General features: G+C 37.6%; 1 protein-coding gene across 6 annotated transcripts in view; it reads left to right on the top strand.

Annotated features, from left to right (window-relative positions):
* The window catches only part of Lypd6b (LY6/PLAUR domain containing 6B), a 237976-nt gene that overhangs the window by 63708 nt on the left and 148128 nt on the right, over positions 1–26140 (top strand). For 4 of the 6 annotated variants that reach the window (XM_004869994.3, XM_087210064.1, XM_087210063.1 and 1 more), the window contains exon 2: positions 14013–14080. The exons of 1 other annotated variant lie outside the window; for it this stretch is intronic. In XM_004869994.3, coding sequence (XP_004870051.1) covers positions 14046–14080 — 35 coding nt within the window. In that variant the 5' untranslated portion in view covers positions 14013–14045. The remainder of the gene's footprint in view (positions 1–14012; positions 14081–26140) is intronic. One more of the 6 variants, XM_087210060.1, reaches the window with a different exon arrangement.

Below are 26140 nucleotides of genomic sequence, written 5' to 3'. Positions count from 1 at the left end.
TACATCTCTGGGCCCTACATTGTAGGTACTGGATCAGAGTCTGGAAACAAGCCTAGTAATTTACATTTTAAACATGTGTCTCTGGAGATTATTGGGAAAATGAAATTTGAAAATTATTGCTTTATTGGCAGGGCTTGCAATTCTATACCACCATAAGATGGTAATGGTAATTTATAGCTCTCTTTGCAGATAAATAATTGAATGCTCTTATTTCTCATCTGTCTTGTGTCTTGTCTACATTTGGCCTTCCTAAGAACAGGGTCGATACCTCTTTGCTCCACCGTGCTCCTGACCCTACATCCCACCTTTTGAATTGTTACATTCTTTGTGGGTGTTACGTGTCTCTTGAGTCCCTTGGTCTCTGATGGCGGGAAGCTTTTACAACCTTTTAAGACATCTAGAAAACAGGGTAACCATATAACTTTTCAGAGGGAATTTTTGAAGTGTTCAGGCCCAAGGTTATTTGGGAACACTGTTTTAATTTTCTGTGATCTGTGTTCAGTATAGGTTAAATACTATTCTAGAATATAGTTGAAACTAGGGGTAACATATGAACAAATACATTAATATAATAAATGCTCCTTTGTGTAATTTTTTTTAATTTTCAAAATTCAATGAAGTGAGCATGTTGTTGTCTTCTTGGTTTGATTAGTCATTTCTTCTTTGAATGAGTATTTATATGTTGGGGTTTTTTTTGTTTGTTTTTTGGTAATGGGGATCGAACTTGGGACCTTGCGCTTCCGAGGCAGGCGATGGAACCACTTAGCTAAATCCCTGGCCCTGGACGAGTATTTATATGGAAAGTTCCAATGTTCATGGGCAAAACCTGGCCACACTATCTTGCTTCTTGCATCTTGCTGGTGGTACCCATTTCACTTCTTTTAACAGTGTGAGAACAAGATCATTTCTGGACAGTTCTACCGTATGACATCCCTCCTGAAAGTTTATCATCCAAGTGAAGAAATTCTTCTACTTATATACAAATTGAATGTTAGAAGTTTCATGTTGGGACCATGACAGTTGTTAAATAAAGGGTTATAGTGTTGATAATTTAGGGTATTTCACAGTAGTGATTAACTGTGTTAAGATCAAGATACACCAGGACAAAGGGAGTTTGTGTGAAATTCGCCTGTTAAAGCTTAGTAGTTTTGTACCACAGACAATTTGAGCCTTTGAGAATAAAGGAGGAGACAGTTGAGCACAGTGTCTAAGAGCACAGCTTTTGAGATGAGAACTTGACAGAGCTACCACATACTCTCCGGGCATCTTCTGAGAAGCTATTTAACTTCTCAAAGGCTCAGCTTCCTCTCCCTTAAAATGATGCTAATACCAATACCTAATGTACTGAGGATTAAAAGAGAATGCATGTAAAACACGTAGTATAGTGTCTGGCATATTACAAGTGCATTTGTGGGCATGTTCAAAATTCTATGAGTGTTGTTTTTACCTATTGAGAGAGCCATTTGGCGTGTACTGTAACAAACATGGAGAGAGAACATTCCAGGCAATTAGTTCACCTTCTGTTGTATAGAAATCCCACTCAGGGTTGGCTAACACCTTTGATTCAGGATGGAAGGGGCTGGTTAGCATGCTGGAGAGGGTGGAGAGCCTGTATCTGGATGCAGTGGGAAGAGCTGGGATTATCTGCGACTATATAGGTTCTGGAGGGAAGACTGGTGACATGCGTGCCAAACTTTTGCTAATCCTGTGCTCCAACTCGAAGCTAAGCTCTTTGATCTAGTAATGGTTTCTTCCATACTTTTTCATCATTTCATGCTCGATATTAACAAATGATTCTGTAAAATACTGAAATCTTATGTTAATATTCTCCCTGGATCATCATTCATACTCTATGTATTTATGGTTTGGAAATACTATGCTTCAGTGGATATGGTAGAAAATTAAAGGAAAGCATTTATTCATTCTGAATAAATAGAGGAAATAAATTATTGACAGCTTCTTTTAATCTATGAACAACTTCTGGTTTTGTGTTTTCGGGTTGGTTTTAATTGTTGTTTTGCAGCCTTGTCGTCCTATAGCTGTCAGCTTCTTAGAAGTACTTATTTAAAGAGATTAATTGGTCAAAGTAAAAGCATTAAGAAGTCCATTTAAAATATCAGAATCACTTACCCTGTAGTTTGGACCTTGAATGTCCCCCTAAAGGCCCATATTTAAGGATTGGTCACCAGCCTGTGGTGCTACTGGGAGGTAGTAGAACCTTTAGGAAGTGGGGCCCACTGGAAGAAAGTTAAATCACTGGAGTTATGCCCTTGAAGAGAATATTGGGACCCTGACCCCTTCCTGTCTTTCTTTTTGTTTCCTGGCCATCACAAAGTAAGATATCCTCTGTCACATGCTCCTGCCATGATGTACTGTGGCACTGAAGGTCTAAAGCAACAGGGCCAAGGTGTTATGGACTGAAAACTCTGAAACCATGAGCCAAAATAAGCCTTTCCTCCTATTAAGTTGATTTTCTTAGGTACTTTGTCACAGGCACGGAAAGCTGACTAACACATCTTATTTTACAGAGGCTGAATGGGAGAGTGTTTGGAACATGGTCACTACAGCCAAAATATTTATTTTTCATAGCTGTGGTAGAAGTCTTGCCTCTTTGTGCTCATATTTTCATTTTCTTTGTTTATATAATGCATGCAATAATGTGTAATGAAAATGGAGGCGATCTATTCTGGGAACCCAAAAACTGAGGTTGTGTGCTGAATTGTATATTGGAGGGCCATAAGCTTTTTAGTTCCTCCCCCTCCTCCTCCTCCTCCTCCTCCTCCTCCTCTTCACGGGATCTCACTGTGTACTTCAGGCTGGCCTCACACAGCAATCCCTCTGCCTCAGCCTGCCAAATGCTAGGATTACAGGGTGTACCACCACACCTGGCACTTTTTACTTTTTACTTCTATATCCCCACTGTTTCTAATGTGGTGAAAATTTTGTGTCATTGCAAGATGTTTAATTAATGATTGCATATGATATCCTTATGCAAGATCTTTTGTATTTTCAGAAATAAATGAATTTACCCATTGAAGGGCATAAACCATGAACATAACATAGACTCATTTGCTTTTTGACAAGTAGATTGACTTTCCAAGAATGGTTGAAATATAATTTTCAGTTGACTAAAGGGTCATCATGACTTCCAAGGCAAAATGAAATCAATGTACAGTAAAATAATGTGATTGAATTGGCTCTTCTGAATTACTTGTTTCCATTTTTGACTTATTTTGGTTCAAGAGAGGTCAGAGGTGTTCATAGACTATTAAGAGTACAAACTATCTATGTCAATATTCTTAGCTCCTTCATGCAGGATTGTTCATATTAAAGCAGACTTAGCAAAATTCTGCTTATAAGAATTCCATAGCCAGGCATGGTGGCACATGCCTATAATCCAAGCTACTTGGGAGGCTGAGGAAGAAGGATCACAAGGCTGAAGCCAGCCTGGGAAACTTAGAGAGATCTTGTCTCAAAATAAAATAAAAAGAGTTGAGGATGTAGCTCCGTCAGGAATAGAGTGCTTGTCCAGCATATGCAAGGCCCTGAGTCCCATCCTCAGTACTGCAAAAGAAAACAAAGAAAGAAAAATGAATAAAGACAGAAAAGAATTATGTAAATGTAATATTTTTATATCTTTTAGTTATTTTGAAAGAATACCTTATTCTTGAAGAATGATCTCAGACTATCAGAGGAAATGACTCACATAGGGGTCTAATGATATTAGTTATATAAAGCAACAGAAAGGGTCTTAAATCTTTAAAAAACTGATACAAATCATTGGGTATAACTTTATTTAATTGTTTAGCATATTTCTACTAAGTGTGTATTTCATGACAGGTATTGATCATTTTGAAACTAGAGCATGTGGCAGTGCCAGTGTGCTAAGCATAGGAACAGATATAATAGTGACTAATATGCAGACCTTTCCCATGAGTTTTGTGAGATTGCTTTTCTTTGCATTTGTTCTAGTTCATTCAAATTATTCTAGAAATATATGGGTGCCTTGCACCAAACACTAAATGTGTGATAGTACGTGTCTCAGTTCCTGGTGCTTTATGTCTACCGGGGTAGGATAAAGTGGCAATTAAATTTGAGGGAACTCTTGGTTTATACTGAACTTTACAATTAAATATAATCTTATATATATTTTCACAGGTATAATTTTTTTATTTCATTTGGTTTCTGTGTCTATAAAGTTGAGGTTTTGGATCTACGTAAAGGGCCTAAATGAAAAGAAGGAATTTATGTTGCTCTTTATTTGAATATATGAAAACAATATACCCTATATATTACATATATAATATGTATGTATTTATATATCTAAAGATTACATGAAATATTAAAGAGGTTGTATATAAATATTAAAAAAATTTCCCATTCTTTTCATGTATAGGTACAAATTCCCTATGATGAATGTTATCATTATGCATATCCAAAATGTACCAATTAATACCAAATGTATTAAGTTTTTGCTTAATAAAACAAAAATTATATATTAACATTACATATATATGGAATATGTCCTAATCTTTATATATATCAATATATATATAGTGGTTAAATATTTGGACCATGTATTAGTCAGCTTTTCAGTTGCTGGGACAAAATACCTGACGCCCATACATTAAAGGAGAAGAGATTTGTTTAGGTTGACAGATTTGGAGATCTGAGTCCATGCCTAGCAGGCTGCCTGCAAGACAGAAACCTTACAGTGGAAGCCCATGGTGGAGCAAAACTACTCACTCCATGGAAGCTGGGAAGCAGAGCACAAGAGATGAGCACTAGGAAGAGACAGACTCTCCAGAGACACACGGCCAGCGATGCCTCCAGCTGGGCCCCACCTCCAAGAAGCACCTTCAGCTATGAACACCATCGGATTACTCCACGGATGAGCATAGCACCCCTATGAGCCAATTAACCTCTCTAAGGGTGTCTTAACAGAGGCAAGTTGACTATTAGGATTAAGTGGCCTAGCCCATTATTCTGATCTATTGAAGACTTTGGATCTTGTTTTTGGAACACTGTATTTATTTTACCTTTAGCTATAGGTCTTGAGTATTTTTAATACTCATTTAATACACGCCAGTTATGCACTAATTCTTATTTTTGAGCAGGACTTTTTTTTTTTTTAAAAAGTTATGAACTATGCTTTTATTATCTTTTCAGGGGCTTATATTCATCATAATTGGTATCTTTGGTTTTTTAAATAGGTACAAATCCACAAAACTACCTAAATTCACAAAAGTACGGTTTATATGCTTCTTGTCATTAATTCATTTATATATCATCATTCCATCCATAATCTAATCAGCATTTATTAAATGCCAATTGTGAATCATATACTATGCCACTTGTGCAAATAAAATGCAGAGAAGTTACAGCTGTCATCCAGGAGAGAAAAAAGTGACATAAAAGGACAATTCTAAGACGGTGACAGATTTAAACCAGTTTTAAGTACCAGTGCTTTAGAACAATTGATTCAAGTTGGAAATTTGCTGGCGAGGTGGATTTTGGTTTCATGGGAATTGGGGCTGCTGGTCACTGTTAACGTGAGCAACTGTGGTGTCCAGATCGGGTGAAGGAAGGAAGGAGGGAGGTAGTGAGAATGGGCAAAAGCTTGATAGAGTTAGAAATACAACACCCAGGGACTTAGAGGTATTGAGGAGTGACAGGTCAGGGGAGTAAGAAAGATGGAAGAGTAGAAGTTGGGATTGAAGGTGTGTGTGTCTGTGTGTCTGCGTGTAATAAGCCTAAATGTCAGAGGTGATGAGAGTCTAACAAGAGCATTGGGGAGCAGACAATAGATAAGGAGTGGAGGTGGAAACTTGGCATTGAGAAAGTCAAATAATTGTGATGCTCCTGTTGTGTGTCGGTGCTCTGTGTGCACATAAGATGTCTTAGATGATGGGAGGAGCTGGGATGCACAAAGACCATGAGTTACTGAGTAAGGAAGTGACTAGGCCATTTGTACAAAGCAAGATAGGCCTGTGGTTCTTGAAGAAGCCCTGAGAGTCAGAGATTTACATAGAAGGCAGAGACTATGAGTTGACTTCCTACATGGGTTCTTGCTTGACAACATAAACAGGATTAGCTGAGCACATGACTACGAAGAGTCATTCCTAGAATACCTAGAACTGGGTGTGGTCATGTGACTAAGTTTCGACCAATAGAATGTAAGTGGACATGGTATGTGGATCTGACACAAAGCCTCCTTAACAAAATAAAAAAACCAGGGCCAGGGATTTAGCTCAGTGGTTCCGGAGCCTGTCATGCAAGGCCAAGGTCCCGAGTTTGATCCCCAGTACCAAAAACAAACAAACAAACAAAGAAATAAAAAACCAGCCCTCTCTTTTGCTAATATCAATAAATTTGTCTTCTGAAATGACAGCTTTCTTGTACCATGAGGCAGAAAACACTATTGCAAGTGGTGGAACAGTGAGATAAGAAATAACTTGGTTTCCTCCTGACACTTTAATTCCCACATCTAGATATTTTTTTATGTAAGAGAGAAATACATCATCTTATCCTTTAAAGCCATTGCTATCTTGGAGATTCTGTCACAAACAGACAAACTAATCCTTCCTGTATGTCAGGATCAGAGGAAAGAGTAGTTGGCATCAGCAGGGGAAAAAGCAGTATCTCTAAGTCAGAGTCAGATTTCTTTTGAAGTCAGAAGTTGGAAACAGTGCTCTGAGACCTATGGATGCTTAAGGGCTGTTTTATCCAGAGCAAGCTTGCCACAAGGTACAGTGGAAAGGTTTGGAGGGCCCAGAACATAGGGAGATGCTGGCAAAGAAAGCAATGAAAGAGAATGGGGAAGAGAGCATGGAAATCCATAGATAGGAATTTATATTTTTGGCAGAGATCAAAGAAGTAGAGGATATGAGGCATAGTCATAGAAGCTGGTCTCAAAGATTCAAGCAGATATTTGATGTAGCCTAGATTGGTGAGATGTAGTTTGGAATGATCCACATATGGAAGTGAGGGCTGCTAGTGCTGAAGCCTGGGGCAGGAATAACCCTTGGTCTAAAGGAGCCTCATGATGAACTGTCAGATGTCCTTCCAGCATTTTCATTAATAAGATTGAGAACCCTATTCAAAAATGAAGGGTCGACTATTGTTCATTGTTCTGGGACAACACATGGTGCTTCCTAATGTTCTTTATTATTTCTCTAAGTGCTCAAGGGCCATTTCTTTAAAGATCAAACCCAGGTATTTTCTCTTGGATTCGACATTTTGAATTGCAAATGGCTTGCTGTTCCTTATCTGGACAAGATGGAGTATCTGTACTGTCTTTTACCATGTATGTTCCACCACATTTTTTCATTACTCATGACAGTTACCAAGAATTTGCAATTTTCTGTTTCCCTGAGACTTTTCTCTTACATTTCTTGCATACATTATGAATATGCATTTTGTTTTACTTTTTACACTCTTGTCTGTGTATAATTTGATATTTTCCAATATTATGGCCACTTTAAGTTATTTTTCTTATACTTTGAGCACTTCCAGTGGTTTAGTGATATATTTCTTTCTTCCTCTATGATTCTTCCTTTACTTTTAAAATTTATTTCCTCAGTGATTCTTATCAATCACTTTGAGACTTCTTCAACTTTGTCTTTCTATGTACAATGAAACAAGAATTTTCTTGAGTATTTTTGTTCTGAAAGAATATTGTAGAGTTGGTTTCAGGGCAATAAATGGATAAAATAAATATGTATTATGAATGAGAAAAATTCATCTGGCAAATAAGAAAATAATTATCTACTTAAATTTTGGTACAGATTTAATTATTTTTTGGTTCCTGCATGTGAATAAATAGATGTAATAAGTAGTACATAAAGTAAAAGTCTTTTTCCCCCCTTTTAAATCCATAAGTACTCTTGAATATCAATGTGCAATTTTACTAGATAAATATGCATGAAATTTTGACAATAGAACTCCAGCTCCCATAACGAAACATAGAACAAAGCCTTATAACTTCTGGAAAACCACGGAGATGGTATAATCTTGGGAAAGTATTTTGTGCATAAAGATCTGAATTAGGTTTACTGAACCAAATTACCAAAGGATTACCTGAAAAATACCCTGGGTGCTAGGCTGGTGGAAATGAATAGTTAGTAAGAACAGGAACCCTGTGTTTAACTGCTTGAGGAATGGGTTCTGGATATGGTGCCTATTAGAGTCATAAAGTAATTACTCATTTTCCATAAGACTGGTATCTAGAGAGCATTCATTAAATCTCAGACAAAGTCTTCTTGGTGAAGAAGAATAAATAAAAATAAATTTTACTTGAAAATATTTAAAACTAAACTTTTTATCAATATTAAAAATTTTACTTATCAATTTTTTATTTCATTACCCCATTTTTGCAGTACATAATGTTTATATTCCTTGTGTGGAGTTGATAGATGTACACAACACATCTTAATTACTTTTCATCTCCTTCTCCTCCCCTTCTTCTATTCTCCCTCCTTCTCCCATTTGAGAAAGATCTATCTTTCTCCTTCCTATTATCTATCTTTTTTTTTGCTACTTATTTATAATTTGGATTTCTCATATAAGAGAAACCATTCAATATTTAAGCTTCTGTGTTTGATTTATTTTACTTAACATTATGATCTCAAGGTGCATCCACTTTCCTACAAATGACTCAAACTTATCATTCGTCATGGCAGAGTAGTACTCCATTGTGTGTAAATACCACATTTTCTCTATCCATTCATCTGTTGATGGACATAATAGGGTGCTTCCAAGATTTACTTATTATGAATTGTACTGCTATAAACATTGATGTGCACGTATTACTGTAATTTGATGTCTTTAACTCTTTCAGGAAGATATCTAGAACAGGAATAGTTGGGTCAAATGAAATTTCTAGTTTTAGTTTTGTGAAGAATCTCCATTCTGATTTCCATGGTGGTTGTATTAGTTTACATTCCCACCATCAATGTAGAAGGGCTCCTTTTTCCCTACAGCCTTGCCAGCATTTGTTATTATTTGATTTCTTGATATTGGGCATTGTTTCTGGGGAAAGATGGAATCTCAGTGTTTTAATTTGCATTTCTCAAATGGCCAGTGATGTTAAACATTTCTTCATATATTTATTGGCCATTTGTATTTCTTCTTCTGTAAAGTATCTGTTTATTTCATGTTTTATTGGTACTTTTATTTGGGGGGAAGTCTGTCCTTCTGAGTTCTTTATGTATTTTAGATATTAGTCCTCTGTTTGAGGAATAGCTGGCAAAATATTTTTTCCCATTCTATAAGTTGCCTTTTCACTGTCAGTTGTTTCTTTTGCTGTTCAGAAACTTTAATTTGATATGATTCCATTTGCTGATTCTTGGTACCTTTTCCTGTTTATTCAGGGTTCTGTTCAGAAAGTCCTTGCCTATGCCTATGACTTCAAGAGTTTTACCTAGGCTGGGGATATAGCTCAGTGGTTCTGCTGCCTGCCTCGCAAGCACAAGGACCCAAGTTGGATCCCCGGTACCAAAAAGAAAAAAGAGTTTTACCTATTTTGTCTTCCATCAGATAAAGTGTTTCTGTTTTAACATTTAATTCTTTGATCCATTTTGATCTTAGTTTAGTACGTGATGGACAGCCAGTTTTCCCAATACCATTTTGTAAAGAAGCCATCTTTCCTCCAGTGTGTTATCAGCCTCTTTGTCAAAGATCAGATAGTTGAATGTGCTTGGGGTTGTTTCTGCGTCCTCTGTCCTCTGTTCTGTTCCATGGATCCTCAAGTCTGTTTTTATACCAGTACCATGCTGTTTTTATCACTGTAGCATTATTGTGATGCTTCCCTTTTTGGTCTTTTTAACCAGGATTGCTTTGCTATTCTCAGTCTCTGCAATTCATCCAGTTTACAGGCATCCTGGGGAGTGGTTATATGTGGGTATTATAGCTTGTTTTTTGTTAATCCTCTCTCCCCTCCCCTCCCCCTTCCTCCTCCAGTTCCCCATCACTTTTTTTTTTGTACTTGGTGATATTATTTGTCTTAGCTCATGTTATGGCATATAGTGTTTACATTGATTGGAGTTACTAGGATCTTGTACATGGACTATCTTTATTCTTTTCTATATGAATTTTAGGATTTTTTTCCCCTCCAGTTCTGTGAAGAGTGCTCTGGGTATTTTGATTGGGATTGCAATAAATCTATATATCAGTTCAAAAATATGGGTATTTTGACTATATTGGCTTTCCAGGAATGGGGGTATCTTCCTATTTTCTGATGTCCTCTTCAGTTTCCTTTTTCAGAATATTGTCATTTTCACTGTAGAAGTCTTTCACTTCCTTAGTTAGGTTAATTCATAAATATTTAATTTGTCTTGGTGCTGTTGTGAATTTTTTTTCCTAACTTCTTTCTCAGTGGGTTTATTATTGTTATACAGGAATGCTATAAATTTTTGTGTTGATTTTCATCCTGCTATGTTGCTGAATTTTGTTATTAATTCTAAGTCTTTTGGTGGATTTTTTTTTTAGGTCTATGTAGACGATCATGTCTTCTGCAAATAATGATAATTTGACTTATTCTTTTCCTATATGTAGTCCTTTTATTTATTTTTCTTGCCTAATTGCTCAGGCTAATGCTTTGTTACTATGTTGAACAGGAGTGGTGATAGTGGATATTCGTGTCTTGTTCCTATTTTTAGACAGAAAGCTTTCAGGTTTTATCTATATTAATTAATATGTTGTTGGTGGTAGGTTTGTCATAATGGGTTTTAACAGATTGAAATAAGATCCTTCTCTACTTCTTTTCTTCAATGTTTTTATCAAGAAAGAATGTTAGATTTTGTAAAAGGCTTTCTGCATCTATTGAGATGATCATGTGATTTTTATCCTTGGTTCTGTAAAGTGGTTTATTGATTTGTGCATGTTGAACTATTCTTGCATCCCTGAGATGAAGCCTACTTGGTCATGATGTATGATATTTTATGATTCATTGATTTTGTTTGCTAGTATCTTGTTGAGGATTTTTGCATGTGTATTCTTTAAAGAGATTGGTCTATATTTCTCTTTTTTGGTTGGATCCTTGTCTGGTTTTGGAATCAAGGTAATGTTAGCTTCCAGAAATGACTTTGGGAATACTCTTTCCCTTTTCATTTCATTAAAGAGCTTGAGGAGTATTGGTGTTATATCTTCCCTGAAGATTTTTAGATTTCAGCAATGATTCCATCTGGATCTGTTTTTTTTTTAGTTGGTAGATTTTTTTTTTTTTTTTTTTTTTTTTTACTGCTTAAATTTCATTGCCTGTTGTTAGGTTATTCAGCATTTTAGAATGTTCTTGGTTCAGTTTGGTAATTCTTATATATCTAGGAATATATGTACTTCTGAATTTCTGATTTATTGGTATAGAGGTTTACAAAATATTTGTTAATAATCTTTTTGATTTTGTAGTGTCCATTGTGAGTTCACCTTTTTCATTTTTAATTGCATTGATTTGGGTCTTCTCTTTCTTTTCTTGGTTAGATTAGCTAAAGGGTTGTTTATTTTGTTTATTCTTTTAAAGAACCAGCTTATGTTTGAAAATGTTATAAAACTGTTTTAAGGAATCATAGTATAAAAATCACAGCTGATTGATTAAGATAAAGGCAAAAGACAGTTTCCCTTTTAAAGGAGTGTTATGCAAGCCAGGTGTGATGGTACATGTCTATAATCCCAGCTCTCTGGAAGGTTGACATTTCAACACAAGTTCGAACTCAGCCTGCACGACTTAGTGAGGTAGTGAGACCTTGCCTCAAAATAAAAAAAAAGGGCTGAGGATGTAGCTCAGTGCAAAGAGCCTGGCTTCAATCTTCAGTACCAACCAACCATCCAACCAACCAACCAACAAAAAACAAAACGAATGAAAAAGAGTAATAAGCACTCCAATGTGATACCGTACCCTAGGTAAATACAGTTGAAGCCATTGCTTGGTTAAGCATAGCAGTGCTTACTGATGTGTATATACAAGGCTTGAACAACAAAAATTATTTACTTATGTCTAGTTGGTTAATTATTGCTCTATGTTTGGTGCTGAGGCCACTGGATCCTGGGAGAGAGGGAGAACCATGAATATGACCATATGAGACAGCACAGGGCTGAACAAGAGCTGTCAGGTAAGTGAAGGCAGAGAGGGCAAGTGTGACAGTAACAGAGTGGGACAGTGATCAGTGGAGGGTTTTGGAGGGAGAGAGATAGGAGATAGACACACATACATACAAAGAGAAAAAGACGCACAAAGACAGGGAGCGACAAGGGACACACAGAAAGAGAGTGACAGAGATATACATACAGATAGAGAGACACAGAGACACAGAGTGAGAAAGAATGTGCAAAAACAAGCACAGGACAAGCAGGAGGTCCCAGGGGAAAGAGCGGGAAGGCAGGGAGGCAGCCCATCTAAGGAGGTCTTCTGCCCGTTACAGACCCTGATAACTGCCAGAACTCCTTCTCTGAGTTATTATGGAGGAAATGGAAGTATACTGCATGCTGGTAAATGGGTGGAAAGTTCTTTGAGAGACAAATAGTGAACCTGCCTTTATGGGTTACATTACTTTAGTTTCCACCTAGACTATGCTTCCAGATCCTGAACTTGGGTCCTAAGCTATGTTAATCATTACTTAATATTAATATGGAAATAAATTTAAGTTGTTGTTTCAATCAGTAAGTAATTACAGAAATCAGACTTAAAGATGTTGCGAAAGGGTGTTGTTTTCTAGGCAATAATTAAGCCTCTCTGTATCCATGGGTGGTTGAATTTTTTCTTCCTACATGGTGTGTGTGTGTGTGTGTGTGTGTGTGTGTGTGTGTGTGTGTGTGTTTCTCTGAACTTTCTGCAGGTGACAAAAGATAATAAGTTGCTGCCTGAAGGGTTCAGTAGTTGAGGCAGGTAAAGCTTCCATCAAGAGAAAGGGACTGAACTGAATGTTTTAGTATTGATAGTGAAAAACATGAAAGATAAATTGCTTTCTCTTGGTCCAAAGAGAAAAATTTGTTTAAAGTGTGAATAGCACCAGTTGTTTTCAGAGGAGTATCTTGAGCCTGATCTCAAAATGTGGAGCTAAATCTTCAACTTCAATGGGAAGCACGAAACTCACTTTCCAATTTCAGTTCCGGCAAAATAAAGAGTTGCTCAAAAAGAGCAAAGATGATGCTGATGAATACAGTGTCATGAAGCTGTGCATTACTAGAGCAGTCGATCTTAAAAGATTTGTGGGCATGATATGCCACTGTCCTCTGCTCTACCCAGCTCCACAAAAGGAGCCTCTTCTACTGGAAGTGCAGGGCAAGACCCTTTGAGAGTCCTTAAAGCATGAAGCTTTTAAGAACCAGGAGCAGCAGTAGGCATTGTCCTTCAGCCCCATGTCTACTCAGGGTGAAATCTCAGCAGGATGTTAGGAGCACCCTCTGTGTACACTGTACCTCATGGAGGGAAGTAAGACTGCCAAATAAAAGATAGAACACCCAGTTAAACTCAGAAAAAATTATTTGTTGTTTGTCTGGAATTCAGATTTGACCTAGTATCCTGTGTTTTTGTTTGCTGAGCTGGCAACCCAGAGAGAATCACTTCCCCTAGAGACTGCCAGGCCCTAACCAAGTCAACTGGGCAGTATTATACCTGCCATTCCCAGGGCTAGTTCATCTGTCCTAGAATCTGTGTATGTTCATCCAGGAAGATGTAACTAGAAATAATTATAAAGAAAGGAAACAGGGAATCAAGCATCACCAGACACACACACAAAGTTATAGAATAGGTAATAAATACAGCTTCCTAGGTAAATTAGATTGTTTTACCAACTTTGGGAAAAGTTGATGGCCATTGATCTATCAGTAAGAAATATAAGCATGCTTGAACCTAAATTCAGCAGTTTGCTTGGGGTATTTGGTATTTGATAATGTTCCCAAATGATTTTTAATGCACAGATGCATTTTTATTAGTTTAAGGCAGTATCTTTTAAATACCTTGTAAATAAAAATTGTAAATATTTACCTGTTATAACCTTGTGATTTATTTGCTTTTTAAGGGAGAAAATCCAAGGAGTTTAAAGTCCAGCCCCATGCTTTCCCTGAATGATTTCAGCACATTTTGTGAGTAAGTGCCAATATTTGTATACCTAATTGCATTTTGAATCCTTGAGACTTGAATTTTCTGACATTCACTCTAACTTTTGCATCACCAGATTGATTGTGATTTGTGTTTTTGAAATCTCTTTTCCTTATGTGAGTTGTGTAGGGCCAAGGAGAGTTATAAAAAGGGATTTGAGGGCCAGGGATTTAGCTCAGTGGTTCTGCCACCTGCCTTGCAAACGCAAGGACCCGGTATCGGAAAAAAAAAAAAAAAGGAGTTGATTTCTCACAAAGCTTATGAAAGTTAAACTTATCTACTATGTGAGTATGCTGGAACTTTGTTATATATTATATATGTATTTCTTTGTTATATGTATGTACAACATATATTTTTTTTCTTTAAAAAGTCAGTCTGGGGCCGGGGATTTAGCTCAGTGGTTCCAGCGCCTGGCTTGAAAGTGCAAGATCCCGAGTTCAATCCCCGGTACCAAAAAACTAACAAACAAAAAACCAAAAAATAAATCATTCTGCTTTACAGTGGAAAATTCAAGACAAATGGGAGATGACAGGATTTTGATGCATGGCATGTCCTGCACATTCACAAGGTTCCCAAATGTCTTTCCCACATATTACTCTGGCATAGCAATGATCAGTAGCTTAGAAGGCCTCCTGCATTCCTCACTGGCTGCCAAAACAATTGCTTAAGTAAATGTTTCCTGATGTCCAGGGACCATTAATATCCCCTGTATGCAGCTGGTTAGGAGCTGAGATTTTGAAGGTCTGTTGACTGTGCCTATGAAATTTGTGGGGGGAAAAAAAAGCTTTTCTGCAGACCAGGGATGGCAGTTCAATCCCTTCAGAAGGAGCAGAAGCCCTTCTCTTTCATTTATTTCTTACAGAGCGAAATGGATCTCTGAGCAGTGATGGCGAACCTTTTAGAGCTTTCAATGACAGCAAGCAGCCCCCTGTGGCATGCATACTAGGTTCACCTCCAGTGGCCTAGTTCTTTCTCCCCGGACTGCTTTCTCTGGGGTCAGCAGGAAGCAATCTATGTTCTAAGATCCCTCCAGCTTAGAACCCAGAAAAGCTCAAAGACTCTCAGAGGTCACATTCTCTGAGTAAGGAAGGGACTTCTAACAACCAGCATATAGCCAGGCCTATCTGGGGCCTCCTAGAATTTGCAGAGCCCTTATGTGTGGCAGCAGGGGCAGTGGCTGTTCTAGGATGGAATGGCTCCTTTTCTAGTGGGCTCTTCATTAATACAAGCCTTAAACTCAGGGACTTTTAAAACATCACTTCCCTCCAAACTGCAAGAGAAGTAGCCCTTGAGATGAGATTACACCTGATTGTCCAGCATTAGAGTTTGCCTGTTTGTACGATTGTTGGCATAGCAGTGTGGCAGTGAATAAACAAGGCCAGGAAATCTTTCCCAGGTTCATCCAGGCCTCGTGGAGCTGTGCTTAGTGGCAGGAGTGGCCGCTCCATTGTTTCACAGCTGTTCTGAACGAGCAGTTTGTTCTCATTGTGTTCAGCTTCACATTTTTGTTCTGAAGAGAACTGTTTATACTAATTTATTTCTTATTAGGAAAAGACTGATTGTTGCTGTCTGCCAAAGTCTGCTGGGGAGGAAAGGGCTGTGGTGGACCACCTCGTAACCCAAACTGAGTTGAATAGCTTTTTTTTTTTTTTTTTAAGTTCTTTTATTGGTACACTTTAGGTATACAATTCATTTACATTTATCATTGGGTGTTTGTACCTGTACATGATGTATCTTGGTTCTTATTTTTTTTCCCCATTACCTGTGCACCCTTCACCCCCTCCACCCTTCCCTATTTACATAGATTTCATTTCCATTTTTTTTTCTTTTCTCATAGCTTTTCCTTTCCCTCTTTTCCTTTCCCCTTCCCCTCCCTTCACTCCTTCGTCTTTGGACCTTTTTTCCTATTTAAAATTGTCATCAAACAAAGTCCCTTGCCTTTGGCCCAGAACCTTTTCAACTCCATGGTCAGAGTAGTCACTGCTTATCACGTGGCATTAATTATGAGCTGATACAAATTTGCTATTTTTGGTTTTGATGGATTTTTGGTTTTCCTTCCTTCTTTCAAAATCAGTATTGAAAGGCAGCTCAGCGGGCCTTCTAGAAGCAGTTCTCAGGTTGGCATTGGGTGGTTTTGGCAGGAAAAGGACTCGGACTCGAGGCAGAGGGGTGGTTGGCAGCTGGGGACTGGACATTGAGTTTCAGTAGGAGCTGGTCATAGAAGACCCTTGTTTGTCCCTTGAGGCCTCCTGCTGTGTTACCAGAGGGCAGTGGGTGCTATGACTAGATTACAGGACCTTTAGGAGAATTGCCTTCAGAGATTTAACTGGTCAACATATCCTATTCCTCGGCAAGTTTAATCTCTTCTCATCACCCCTCTGATTTCCACTGGAATTTATGAACCAGGCCTATTATGGACATTTCAAGGTGGTTGCACTATGTAAATTATTGTAAAAGTCTAAATGAATTCATTTTTGAACTTACTGACATCTTAGAATCCTTCTTTAAAAATTACTATTCGTGGGGCTGGGGATTTAGCTCAATGGTTCTGGCGCCTGCCTCTCAAGCTCAAGGTCCTGAGTTCGATCCCTAGTACCAAAAAAAAAAAATTACTATTCACACTAGCACACTAGCTGTGTGCTATGCAACATTCAGAAAGGCTGAAGCAAAACAAATAAAAATTTCCTTCCCATCCTCTGTATTAATACTAGCTCCAGCTCCTTCTGCTGCCCAGATCTCCGGGCCTTTTAAATCCATACTCTTGTTGCTTGAACAAACCCTTGTGGATTTTCTGACTTTGTAGCCCAGAGCTCTGTCTTCAGATAGTTGGAAGCTACTTGAACAATAGACCCTGTTGTTGTTGGTTCTGCTGTTTTTCAATGACTTACCTTGACTTGACATAATAGAGGCATGCCTCCAAACTCAGCTCGTCACTCAGCTATTCATCATCAGCACAGCAGCAAAGAACCTAGCCATGTCCGCAAAGGGGTGTTCTCCACTGAGGAGCCTGGCATGCAATGGGTGACAAGGTTAGCATTGGTGATCCCAAATCAGAGGACATCTGGAACTCTCAAGAGAACTGCCAATGCTACCTTTATCTCCAATACATTCCCCTTCTGCATGCCCGTGGATGTACTGCTGAGTAACTGCATAGCCCAGAAGCTGGAAATGAAAAGGAGTTGGAGTGGGCTTGGGAGAGGACACCACAGGGAGCCCTAAAATGTCAGCCACTAAATTGTGACCTTAGTAGTATCTAGTGGAACTGCTGAAGCTGAGGTCATGCTTGGCACTCAACTCGTATAGCTGTGCCCATTGTTCACTGCTTGAGGGTGCTGGAACAAGGCAGTAAGCAAGGCCAAGATCCAACTGCTGCCTGGCAGAAAGCTATGTTGGCTTAGAGAAATGGAGGCCTTTTTCAAGTACTCACACAAGCACTGTCCTCTTTCCAAGCCATGTATATTGACAAGGTGCCTGCCCTTAGAGTGGTACCTGTGTCCGACTTGCACGAGGATGCCATAGGGACTTGTGAGTGCCCTGATACTTCCTCCTAGGTCCTGAGAGTAGGTCAGACATTTACATGAACTCTGAATTCATCCTGGCCTCCACGCTCAAGAAGATGCTGGAGGGCAGGAAGTCCTATGACACAGGTGACCCACGTGGTACACATAATAGCACATGTAGTCAGTCATCCTCTTTTACCTTCGTTCATCCTGTTTATTAGCCAAGGAGAAAGCATCAGTGTGTTAAAAAGGAATATCTTCTGGGTGTGGTGGTGCATGCAAGTTCAAGGCCAGCCTGAACTACATAGTCAGTTCAAGGCCAGCCTGCACTTCAAAGTGAGACCCTGTCTAAAAAAACAAAAAGTTGCACTTTCCTGTAGAGTTGCCACCCGTGACAGCCTAGCTACAACTGGACCCCACCTCCTGAAGGCACATGTCAGCCGTGAGCATCAGTGGATTAATCCATCATTCAGTCGTCTTTCTATGAGTCTCAATCTAGTTAAGTTGATAATTAGACTTAACCATCAAAACTGCTACAAGCTGGGCAGGGTGGTTCACACCTGTAATCCCAGCACTCAGGAGGCTGAGGCAAGGAGGATCACCATGAGTTCCAGGCCAGCCTAGGCTATATAGTAAGTTCAAGGCCAGCCTGAAATACATAGTGAGATCCTGACTCAAAAAGTCAAAAAAAGGGGGCAGATATCAATAAGTGCTACACATGACCAGACTCACCAGCTCCAAAGAAGGGTGCATTTGGAATCAGGGCTTCTGCAGGAACTTCTATGGATATTTATTTTCTCACAGCTTTGTTGTTCATTGTATTTATTGTTTAGAATTGCCTTCTACATTTCTCAAGAGAAGTGAAGGAATATTTTATCAATACATGAATAAATGAAAAAAAATGAGTTGCTTTAAAAATAGTAGGCAAATAAGAACAGCTTCATTGATTTAGTCAAATCCACCATGGACTGACTGGGGAAACCCTGAGGTAAGATAAAGAGACCCAGAGTGAGAAGGACTATTGAGTGTGAGGAAGAGAAGCTGTCGCAGTAATGTAGGCTTCTGGCAATTTCCGCTAAGAAGCAAATAGAAAGAAGCCTTAGCAGTTTTTGGAGGAATTTGGGCTCAGGTGCACAAGTGTGCATGTGTGTCTCTGCATGTGTATGTGTATTTGTTCCTGTCACCAAAGCTGAGGTGTTTGTACGTGGACCCTATGAATGCCTGAGGTGGGACTAGAAGACATGGGCCAGGGGAGATATTTAGAAATCAAGCAATTACATCTTTATGTTCCCATATTTTTTCTTATTTTATTGGTACATATTAGTATACAATATAATGACATTCATCACTGGAAATTTGCACCTTTTTGCAACCACTGTGGAAATCAGTATGCAGATACCTCAAAGAACTAGGACCAGAAGTCCCATTTGACCCTGCTATTCCACTGCTGGGGATCTTCCCCAAAGAATTAAAAGAATCATACCACAGTGATATATGTGCACCCATGTTCATAGCGGCACAGTTTGTAATAGCTAAAGCTTGGAAACAGCCCAAATGCCCATCAACTGGAGACTGGATAAAGAAAATGTGGTTTTTTTATAAAATGGAGTACTCCTCAGCCATAAAAAATGAGAAATTAGAGACATTTATAGCTAAGTGGATGCACATTGAGGCGAAACTCTTAAGTGAAATAAATAGGACACACATGTGTAAATACCAAATAGTTTCTCTAGTGTGAGAAACTGAAAGTGTAAATAAGGACTAAATGTATAATAGGTAATGTGAAATAGGAAGAAAAGGGGCAAAGGGGAAGGAAGTGAGAGGGCTAAGGGAAAGGATAGAAGGGAATGGGATTAATATGACAAAATGGAAAAATAAGAACAAAATCTTTGTAAATAGGGAGGACTGGAGGGGTTGAAGGGAGGGCTGGGAAAGGGTGAAAAATATGAACCAAGAGAGACTATGTAAAGGTGCAAATTTCCCATGATGAATGTCATTATATTGTATACCTAAAATGTACCAATGATTAGAATGAATAATCGATAATGCAAAATAGGAAGAAAAGGTCCAAAGGGATAGGGGTAGTGGGAGGGGCAGAGGAAAGGAAAGAAGGGAAAGGAAAAATGCTGAGAAATGGAAAAAATGGAAATAAAGTCTTTGTAAATAGGGAAGGGTGGAGGGGGGAAAGGGAGGGCTAGGAATGGGGAAAAAAATAAGAACAAAGATGCATTATATAAAGGTACAATTCCCACTGAGAAATGTAATTGTGTTGTATACCTACAATGTACCAATAAAAGAATTTAATACAAAAAAAAAAGAAATTTGCACCTTTACATAATCTCTCTTGGTTCTTATTTTTCCCCCTTCCCCTGCCTTCCCTTCAACCCCTCCATCCCTCCCTATTTAGAAAGACTTTCTTTTTTTTTCATTTTCTCATATTAATTCCATTCCCTTCTTTCCTTTCCCCTACCCCTGCCACTTCCCTTTCCCCTTTGCCCCCTTTCTTCCTATTTCACATTATCTATTATACCTTTTAGTCTTTATTTACACTTTCAGTTTTTCACACTAGAGAAACTATACAGTATTTACACGTGTGTCCTATTTATTTCACTTAAAAGTATCACCTCAATGCACATCCATTTAGCAATAAATGTCTCTAATTTCTCATTTTTTATGGCTGAGTAGTACTCAATTTTATATAAAAAACCACATTTTCTTTATCCAGTCTCCAGTTGATGGACATTTGGGTTGTTTACAAGTTTTAGCTATTACAAATTGTGCTGCTATGAACATGGGTGCATGTATATCACTGTAGTATGAGTCTTTTAATTCTTTGGGAAAGATACCGAGCAGGGGAATAGCTGGGTCAAATGGGACTTTCAGTCCTGGTTCTTTGAGGAATCTCCATACTGATTTCTACAGTGGTTGCACCAGTCTGCACTCCCACCAGCAGAGGAACAGGGTTCCACTTTCCCCACAGCCCTGCCAGCATTTGTTATTGGTTGATTTCATGATAGCAGCCATTCCTTCTGGAGTGAGGTGGAATCTCAGCGTTGTTTTCATTTGCATCTCTCGAATGACCAGTGATGTGGAAGATTTTTTCATGTGTTTATTTGTTATTTCTACTTCTTTGTCTGAGAAAAGTCTGTTCATTTCAGATGCCCATTTTGGATTGGGTCTTTAAATTTGGGGGATCTGATTTTTTAAAGTTCTTTATAGAGTCTAGATAGGAGACCCTTGGATAAGAAACAGCAGGTGAAAATTTTTTCTGAAATTGTGGGTTGTCTCTTCACTCTGTTGGTGGTTTCTCTTGCTGTGCAGAAGGTTTTTAGTGAAAAGAGATCCCACGTGTTGATTGTTTGTGCTAGTTCACGGGCAACTGAGGTTTTGTTCATAAAAACTTTTCCTACACCAATGTCTTCAAGAGTTCTACCTAAAATCTGTTCCAGCTGGTTCAGCATATCTGTTTTAATATTTAGATCTCTAATCCATTTTGATTTTAGTTTAGTACATGGTGAGAGATATAGGTCTAGTTTAAACTTTGGCAGGTTGAAACCTAATTTATCTAGCACCATTCATTAAAGAGGCTATTTTTCCTCCAGTGAGGATTTTTGGCTCCTTTGTCAAAGATGAGGTGGCTGAGTGTGAATGGAGTTGTTTAAGCATCTTCTAATCTGTTCCACTGGTCCTCAGGTCTGTTTCTTTGCCAGTACCTTGCTGTTTTCATCACAGTAGCTTTGTAGTATGGTTTCAAGTTGGGGGTTGTAATACCCCCTGACATGTTTCTGTTACCTAGAATTGCTTTTGCTATTCTGGGTCTCTTCTTCTTGTTCCAAATGAAGTTTTGGATTGTTTTCTCAAGGTCCATGAAATATGCTGCTGGGATTTCTATTGGGATTGCATTGAATCTACATAGCAGTTTTGGAAGTATGGCCATTTTCACTATGTTGATCCTTCCTACCCAGGAGCAGGGAATCTCTTTCCATTTTCTGATATCATCTTCAATCTCTCTTTACAAAGTGCTATAGTTTTCAGAGAAGAGGTCTTGATTTCTTTTGTTAGGTTGATTCCTAGGTATTTCAGTTTTTTGGATGCTATTGTGAAAGGAATTGTTTGCCCTATTTCTCTCTCAGTGAATCTGTTGTTCGTGTAGAGGAAAGCTATTGATTTTTGTGTGTTGACTTTGTATCCAGCTACTCTACTGAATTTGGTTATTAAGTCTAGAAGACTTTTGGTGGCATTCTTGGGGTCTTCTATATAGATTATCATGTGACCTGCAAATAATGACAATTTGACTTCTTCGTTTCTTATCTTTATTCCTTTTATTTCTTTTCTTGTCTAATTGACGTGGCTAATGCTTCCAAAACTATATTGAACAGGAGTGGTGATAGTGGACATCCTTGTCTTGTTCTTGATTTTAGTGTGAAGGATTTCAGTTTTTGATCATTTAGTATGATAATGGCTGTTGGTCTTTCAAAGATGGCTTTTTATCAGATTGAGGTAGAGACTGTCTATTCCAATGTTTTGTAGGGTTTTTCACCCTAAATGTGTGTTGGATTTTGTCAAATGCTTTTTCTGTGTGTATTGAGATGATCATATAGTTTTTGTCCTTGGCTCCATTGATATAGTGTATTACAGTGATTGATTTGTGTATGTTGAACCATCCCTGCATCCCTGGGATGAATCCCACTTGGTCAGGGTGTATGATCTTCTTGATGATCTTCTGCATTCTATTTGCCAGTGACTTAGTAGGGATTTTAGCATCTATGTTCATTAGTGAGATTGGCCTATAGTTCTCTTTTTCAGTTGGGTCTTTCTCTGCTTTGGGGATGTAGGTAATGCTTGGTTCCAGGAATGAGTTCAGGAGTGTTGCTTATCTTTCAATTTAATTGAAGGGTTTAAACAGTAGTGGCAGTAGTTCCTCTCTAAATGTCTTGTAGAATTTAACAGTGAAGCCATCAGAACCCAGGCTTTTCTTAGTTGATAAGTTTTTAATTAAGTTTTCAATTTCATTGATTAATATAGGGTTGTTCAGAATTTTTAGGTCTTCTTCATTCAACTTTGGTAATTCATGCCTATCAAGGAATCAGTCCATTTCTTCTGTGTTTTCCATCTTATTGGTGTATAGGTTCTCAAAGTAGGTATTGATGAACCTCTGGATTTCTGCTGGGTCCATTGTGATTTCGCCCTTTTCATTCCTAATTGCATGGATTTGGGCCTTTTCTTTCCTTTTTCTGATAATCTTGGCTAAGGGTTTGTCAATTTTGTTTATTCTTTCAAAGAACCACCTCTTGGCTTCATCAATATTTTGTATCATTCTCTTAGTCTCCCTTGAATTGATTTCTGCTCTGATCTTTATAATTTCCTCCTTCTATGGGCTTTGAGTTTTTCCTGCTCTTCTTTTTCTAGAAGCTTGAGGTTCAGCATCAGGTTGTGTAACTGAGCTTGTTCTGTTTTCTTAATGTGAGTATTCACTGCTATGAATTTCCCTTTTAGGACTCCTTCTTTTGTGTCCTATAACTTCTGATATGTTGTATTGTCATTTAATTGAAGGAACTGTATGATTTCTTCTTTAATTTCGTCTGTGACCCATTGGTTATTCAGAAGTGTGTTGTTCAATTTCCACGTGTTTATGAAATTTTTGTGGTTTCTTTTGCTATTGATTTCCCATTTCATTGCAGTATGGTCTGATAATGTACAGGAGATAACTACAATTCCTTTGCAGTTACTTAAACATATTCTATGAGCAAGTATGTGGTTCATTATAGAAAACGACCTGTGTGCAGCTGAAAAGAATGTGTATTCTTGTTTTGTAAAACACTCTGTAAACATCTGTTAAGTTCATTTGTTCAAGAGTTTGATTGAGTTATAGTATTTCTTTGCTTATTTTTTGTCTAGTTGATCTATTTGTACCAATAGCATATTGAGGTCCCCCACTACTATTGTATTAGTGCTTACATGGTTTTTCATGTCTGTTAGTATTTGTTTTATTTTTTATTTTTTTTATTTTTTGGATTTTATTTTTTTATTTTTTTTCCCATTATGTTTATTGGTACATTTTCAGTATAAAATACAATTACATTCATCATTGGGATCTTGTACCATCACATGAATCTCTTGGTTCTTTTTTTTTTTCCCCTTCCCTTGCCCTCCCTTCACCCCCTCCACCCATCTTTTTCCTCTTCTCATATTTGTTCCTTTCCCTTTTTTCCCTTGCCATACCCCTCCCATTTCCCCTGATCTTTTAGACCTTTTCTTCCTGTTACACAATATCAGTTATACATTTTTTAAATTACAATATTAAGATCTAGGAGACATTACCACAGATTTTACAGGATTTAAAAGGATATAGAAAGCATATTACAAAAATCTTTTCTGAAATAAATTTGACAACTTCTAAGATGTACCTTGGAAGACAAATTAATGAAACTCTGGAGGAAATATAAAATTTGAATAGCACCTATTAAAGAAAGTATATTCCTAGCTTGAAAACTTACCTATATGACAACAGTAGGCTCATAAACATTTTAACTGATAAATTATATCAAACATTTAAAGCAGAAAAAAGAAGGAACACTTCTCCCCTCATTTTAGGAAATCAACATTGTGCTAATCCTAAAACTGAATAAAGATAATAGAAGAAAAAAGTATGAACATAGATAGAAATTTGTTTAACAAAACAAAGTTTTAGAAGTCAGATCTGGCAGTACATAGAAAGTTTTATTATAGGGATGGCAGTGTTGGTTCAGCATTGGAAGATCCACCCCCAAAAGTAATCATTTTAACAGAGGAAAGGAGAAAGCCATATGATCCTGTCACTAGTTGGAGAAAGAGTATTGGACTAAATTCTACAGCTCTTCATGGTAAAAGCTATCAGGAGACTAGAAGTAAAACAGAACCTTCTCAACAGATCAAAGAAATGTACTCCATACTTCCAACAAAAACTCCTTCTATGAATGGAGACGATACAATGCTTTCTCCCTAAAGTGGGGAACAAGGGCATATATGCCTACTCTTCATCTGTCCATTAGACTTTGAAACATAGGTCTAAACCAAAATAGTCTGACAATAAAATGACACAACTAGGATAGGATTGGCATGGCAGAAGCAAAATCTTTATATGTAGATGAAATGATCATCTACAGAGAAAATACTAAGAAATCTCTAGGAGCCCCTAGAACTTGTATTTGAATTTAGCAGGATTAGAAAACACAAGATATATATAAAAATTTAGGTCTGTGTATAGTTGCTATAAATGAAGAACTAGATATTGAAATTTAAAAGTTATGTAGGAGTACAAAGGACCCAGAAAAGCCAAAAAAAAACACAAAAAACAGTGTTGGAAGACATTTAGCACCCAATTTTAAGACTTTTCCTAAAGCTACAGTAATCAAGGCAGTGTTGGTGTAAGGAAAGACATATAGATCATTCGAATAAAACAGAGAATCTAGAAATAGAACCACACATATATGGTTCACTGAGTTTTGAAAGATTATTTAACATTAGCATTTTATAGAATATAAACTCAATTCAAGAGCCGAGGAAGAGATAGTGTCTTTAGCAAATGGCCCTAGAACACCTGATATCCATATATAAAAAAATTAACCTCAACCCTTTTTTTCCATACATGAAAATAACTTGAAGGGATCTATGAACCTAAATAAGAAAGCTTAAAAGTATAAAACTTTAAGAAGAAATTGTAAGGGAAAATATTTATGAATTCAGGGTAGGCAAGAACTACCTAGGATACAAAAAACATGATGTATAAAAGAAAAAAAATTGATAAATGAGATTCCATCAAAATTTAGAACTTTAAATGACATCATTAAAATGAAAAGTAGTCCTTAAACAGACCATATTTACAATGCATATAACCTATGAGCAGAATATATAAAGAATTTTTAGAGCTTATTAATAGATAACCCAATTAAAATGTAGACATAAGATGATAAATAGCCAGTATAGCGCAAGGAATGGTGTGCAACTCTAGAATCAGAAAAATACTAATCAGGACAATAATAAGATTGAATTATACACTCATTAGGGAGATGAAGTTAAAAGTTTTAAAAGCCTTGTCATGACTTTTTCTTTTTGTTGGATTCTCCCCCTTTGCATTTAATTTGTCATGACCAATGAATTCATTCTGCTGGGTTTCCTGGGGTTGTGATCCTCATTGTCTTTTCCTAGGGTATTGTCTAAAATTTTTGGAGTACTGGTTTGGTATTCATGGAGTTCCTGAGGTGATCTTTATCATGAAAGTATCTTATTTCTCCATCAATTTTGAAAGATAGCTTTGCAGGGTACATCAATCTGGGTTGGAGGCTGTTTTCCTTTAGGGCTTGAAATACATCACTCCAAGTTCTTCTTGCCTTGAGGGTTTGCATTGAGAAGTCTGCTGTGATTCTGATGGGCTTTCCTTTGTATGTGATTTGTTTATTTTCTCTTACTGCTTGTAGAATTTTGTTCTTCTGTTGGATTTCTGTAATCCTAACTATTATATGCCTATGTGTAGATTTTTTTTGATTAAGGCTAGCTGGAGTCCTATATG

The sequence above is a fragment of the Heterocephalus glaber genome, unplaced genomic scaffold, assembly GCF_053883595.1.
Source record: "Heterocephalus glaber isolate CG9 unplaced genomic scaffold, H.glaber_assembly_v1.0 deba00001097, whole genome shotgun sequence".
Lineage (NCBI taxonomy): Eukaryota > Metazoa > Chordata > Mammalia > Rodentia > Bathyergidae > Heterocephalus > Heterocephalus glaber.
The sequence above is the reverse complement of the archived record's forward strand: the minus strand, read 5'-3'. Positions and strand labels throughout refer to the sequence as shown.